Here is a 5102-nt window from a genome sequence, read left to right as displayed (position 1 = left end):
TTTTGTTTTCTTCTCAGCAGCCCAGAATCCACGTGTTCTGAAAGTTGAATACTGTTTCCTTCTCAAGAAATGCTTGCTTCCGCACGCATGTGCAACAGCCAAGTGAAAAATCCCAAGCTGCAAAGTAAAATTAGACAGCAATCTCGGACCATGAAAATTTATTAATTAATTAATCGAGATATTATTTAAACTTCAAATTTAAGTTGAAACCGAACGAACAAAAACTATTTAATCGAGGTTATTAATTTATTGAGGTTATAATATAGTTAATAATTAAGCCGAAATGATTAGCTTGGCACTCTATGGATTCTTGGACTCCGAACTGTGACAAACCGTGTCCAGAGAGAAAGCTTACTCATTTGGCCTTGGAATGACAATGGCACCATGTGTATTTGACAATGATTAACCTTGCAAGATTAAATATTTCAAACATCTTTCAACAGTAGAAGTAGTATCCTACATACGGTTTGAAATAGTTAACGGTGGGCGAGCCAGGTCCACAATCTTTGATATTTTCCGCTTGGTCCCAATTTCTTAGTATGCAAGTCTCAACCTCAACTCTGAACCCTTCCTCCTCTTTTTTAGTTAGGCAGGGGTGTACCTTTCAAGCTCTTACCTACTCTTTTTTTTTTCTCTATTTATAGGGTGCGATATCACAACAAGCTCGACCTCAATTCAAAACATCTAGCATTTCCTTTCTGTAAGAAAAATGTCTTCTGTTCTAGCTACAGTTATCTGTGTAGTAATGTTGTTTTGGGGCATTTCTGATGCTCAGTTAAGCCCCACGTTTTACGCTAGCACTTGCCCGAACGTGTCGAGCATTGTGCGAGGTGTAGTGGAGCAAGCTGCGCGAAATGATGTCCGGCTTGGAGCCAAGCTCATTCGCATGCACTTCCATGATTGCTTTGTCAATGTAATTATCTTCCATACATAGTTTCTTAACGACTCACCAAGCAGAAAGATTTTCTTTATGTATGAAGTACTAATGCACTTATCTTCTTTTCGTATTTTTTTGGCAGGGCTGCGATGGCTCTATTCTGCTGGTCGATGCGAGTGGCATAGACAGTGAGCAAGATGAAGCCCCTAATCAATCCGTAGAAGGTTATGGTGTCGTTGATAACATTAAAACAGCAGTGGAGAATGTTTGCCCTGGCATCGTCTCCTGCGCAGATATATTAGCCCTTGCATCTGAAATATTGGTTACCTTGGTATAGTATTATCAGCCTTTCCTAATGACTTTTCTTAATGTATTGCCAGCATCTCATGACGTCATAGGCTAGTTGGTCAAGTAATGAGCTCATAAGCTGACAGATTTCTGGTTAATGACTATACAAACATGGGTTGACAAACTGAAGATGACCTGTGCTAGCAAGTCTTGGATGAGTTTACTTGAGTTGATTACGAATTCTGTGGCCTTAACAAGTAAATGATATGTTGCAGGCAGGAGGTCCGACATGGCAAGTGCCACTGGGAAGAAGGGATAGTACGACTGCAAACGCAGCAAGAACTTCTGACATTCCTAGTCCTTTCGAAACCTTTGAAAATCTCTCCCTCAAGTTCTCAAACAAGGAACTTGATTCCACTGATCTAGTTGCTTTATCTGGTAATTAATTAGAAACCTTTCCAAATCTTCCACACCTAAATACAGTACTATTGTTTTATGCTTACAAAAGATAAAATGTTATTTCAGGTGCGCACACATTTGGGAGGTCTCAGTGCCAATTCTTCAGCCAGAGACTCAATGATACAAACCCCGATCCAACCTTAAACCCAACATACTTGCAGACACTTCGCCAAGCATGCCCACCAGGTGGAAATCCAAGTAGATTGAACAATCTTGATCCGACAACTCCAGATGATTTTGACAATAACTACTTCACAAATCTTCAGAACAATAGTGGCCTTCTCGCAACTGACCAGATGCTCTTTTCTACTAGCGGGGCTGATACTGTTGCCATAGTCAACCGGTTTGCTAACAGCCAGGCCGCCTTCTTCGATAGCTTTGCTCAGTCTATGATAAAGATGGGAAATTTAAGTCCTTTGACAGGAAGCAATGGAGAAATCAGAGCCGACTGTAAGAGGGTCAATTAGGGTCTTCGGAAGTTCTATGCTATGAGATGGAAAAACTATGCATCTCTTTCCTCCTTTTCAGCTTTTTTCCTCAAATTCAACGTGTGCTAGAACTATATAATAAGAGGGGCGGGATTTTTTCTGGGTCTGAGAAGAACCTCAGGACTGAACTTTGAATCCTCCTCTGCGTTGATGTATTAGGAGTGTACCAAATTTGTGTTAAACACATAATTTGAATGGAAGAAATTTTTAATTATTACATGTTGTTAGTAGGAATGAATATAGTTCAAAAAAATTATTAGCTCTGCAGTACAAAAAAAGAGTTGCTGCAGATCACTTGGATGTAAATTAAGTAACATAACAAAACAATTTGGGTTTGGATTGGTCATATCCGACCAAGATAAGGATCTGGCATGGTTTTAATCTGGATAAATCAACTATGAAAACAGCATATGTGAACATTCTCTTCTCTCTACATGTATATTCTTTCAAAGTGATTTTTGATAATGGCTTCCAGGAAATTATTTGCTACTGCAGTTCTTATATCCAGATATGTTTCTATTGGTGGCTGCTATTTTTATTTATTTTTTAATTATAAATATATTTCTGAACGTGATTCGTGTGCGAGTGGAAATTTCTAAACAGCAAACCACATGGTTGTTATATTTACAGGAGCAGTGCAAATCAAAGTGCCCACCGCTGTTGAAATTTGATGATCTGAACAGTAACTGTTTATAACAGTTACTGTTTGGATTAAATTCTGGAAAATGCAAAATTTGAAGAAATTGAAGACTTGCAATAATGAGCAGAATTGATGAATTGTGTTTGCTTAATATTATTCAAAATGGAAATGCCTAATATATAGGCTTACAAAACATGAATTATAATCAAAATTAAACTCTCAACTACACTGAGAGATTTATTGAAATGAAATTACGAAAAAATAGCACACAATCTGCTATTTGAATTCAAATTTGAAAAAAAACACAAAAACAGGACATTATCTTGACTTCAATCTTCCCTCAAGGCAGCATCTCACACGTGTTCCAACACTCCTCCTTGAGACTTGCCTTGAACATTCCTAGCTTCATCCTAAGCATCTCTAGCCTTGATCTTGGAAGTCCTTTAGTCATTAAATCTGCCAATTGGACTTCAGTTGGACAGTGAAGAATTTTGATGAACAAATTCTTCTCAGCTTCCCTCAATGCATGAAACTTGACATTAATGTGCTTTGTTCTCCCATGTTGGACTGGATTTTGTGCAATTGCTATTGCTGACTTGTTGTCACAATAAAGCTCGGTTGGTGAGCTTTGCTTATGACCCAAATCTGCCAAAACTTTGCTCAACCATATAGCCTGATTTGCAGCAGCTGCCATGGAGATGTACTCAGCCTCTGCTGTCGATTGAGCAACCACATCTTGCTTCCTTGCATTCCAGCAAATTGCACCTGAACCAATGCTAAAAACATAACCAGAAGTACTCTTCATATCATCAACACTTCCAGCCCAATCACTATCTGCATAGCCAATCAAGCATACTCCTCCTGTTTTTGAGTACCTTAGGCCTAAGTCAGCTGTGCCTTTGATGTATTTCAGTACTCTTTTAGCCACTCCCATGTGAACACTACTAGGTGAACTCATGAATCTTGACATCAAACCAGCAGGGAACATCAAGTCTGGTCTAGTTGCTGTCAAGTATAGCAAACTGCCCACCAAGCTTCTAAAAACAGAAGGATCTTCTAGCTTCTCACCATCATTCTTCGAAATTCTTTCATTTTGTGCCAAAGGTGTAGCTACTTCTTTGCATGATTCCAGTTTGAACCTTTTAAGCACATCAATAGCATACTTCTTTTGTGACAAAAAAATCCCTAAGTTGTCTTGTTGTATCTCCATTCCAAGAAAATAATTCATCATCCCCAAGTCACTCATTTCAAATACATCCTCCATTTCCTTTTTGAACTTTGCCAGCAATGAAGTATTGCTTCCAGTCACCAACATGTCATCTACATAAAGTGAAATTACTAACTGCACTTCATCTCCTTCTTTCTTTAAGTACAATGTAGCTTCATTTTCACTCCTTCTAAACCCCAATTGGATTAAATAGGAATCAATCTTACTATACCAAGCCCTTGGAGCTTGTTTCAAGCCATAAAGAGCTTTGTGTAGCTTATACACCTTATGCTCATGGCCTGCCACTTTGAATCCTTCGGGTTGCTGCACATATATGTCTTCAACTAATATACCATTTAAAAAAGCTGATTTAACATCTAAATGGTATACCTTCCATCCAAGTTGACCAGCAATTGCAAGAAGGAGCCGAATTGTATCATGCCTAGCAACTGGGGCAAATGTGTCCCCATAATCAACCCCAGCCACTTGTGCAAATCCTTTGACCACCAATCTAGCTTTGTGTTTAAATATAGAACCATCAGGATTGAATTTAGTCCTGAATACCCACTTAACACCAATTTTTTTCTTGTTGTGAGGCAGCACTGTCAAGCTCCAGGTTTGATTCCTTTCAATGGAATCAATTTCTGATTTCATGGCTTCTATCCAAGCTGTATCCTTTGCTGCTTCAGCATAGCTTGTTGGCTCGGCATGCACCAAGTTACACCTCTCATATATCTCAGCTAGGGGCCTAACTTTAAGAACATCTGCATCTGAAGTTCCATCAACATCAAACTCAGTTTCAGTGCTTGTTTCCCCTGCTGCAGCATCAAGGATTGTGCTCTTCTGATCCACCTCCTTTAAGTCCCAATTCCAGCATGCAATTTCATCAAAGTGCACGTCTCTACTGATCTGAATTTTGGACTCATTCAGGTTGTAAATCCTGTAACTTTTGGATTCAGTTGAATATCCCACAAAAATTCCCTTGACTGCTGTTTCATCTAGCTTCCCTCTTTTGACAGTGGGCACATGAAAATAACACAAAGAACCAAACACCCTTAGATGGTTGGCAGTTGGCTTTCTTCCTGACCAAGCTTCTATGGGTGTTTTTCCATTGACAGACTTTGTGGGAAGCCTGTTTAGCAA

General features: G+C 39.1%; 1 protein-coding gene across 1 annotated transcript; it reads left to right on the top strand.

Annotated features, from left to right (window-relative positions):
- Positions 1–653: 653 nt before the first annotated feature.
- Positions 654–2326, top strand: LOC118049785 (peroxidase 15). Its single transcript, XM_035059897.2, has 4 exons — positions 654–913; positions 1020–1208; positions 1441–1603; positions 1691–2326. The coding sequence occupies exons 1-4, from the start codon at positions 710–712 to the stop codon at positions 2089–2091; spliced, it is 957 nt and encodes a 318-aa protein (XP_034915788.1). The 5' UTR covers positions 654–709; the 3' UTR covers positions 2092–2326.
- Positions 2327–5102: the final 2776 nt, after the last annotated feature.

Source organism: Populus alba, chromosome 1 (assembly GCF_005239225.2).
Source record: "Populus alba chromosome 1, ASM523922v2, whole genome shotgun sequence".
Lineage (NCBI taxonomy): Eukaryota > Viridiplantae > Streptophyta > Magnoliopsida > Malpighiales > Salicaceae > Populus > Populus alba.
Note: the sequence above shows the minus strand (reverse complement) of the source record. Positions and strands in the feature narration are given on the sequence as shown.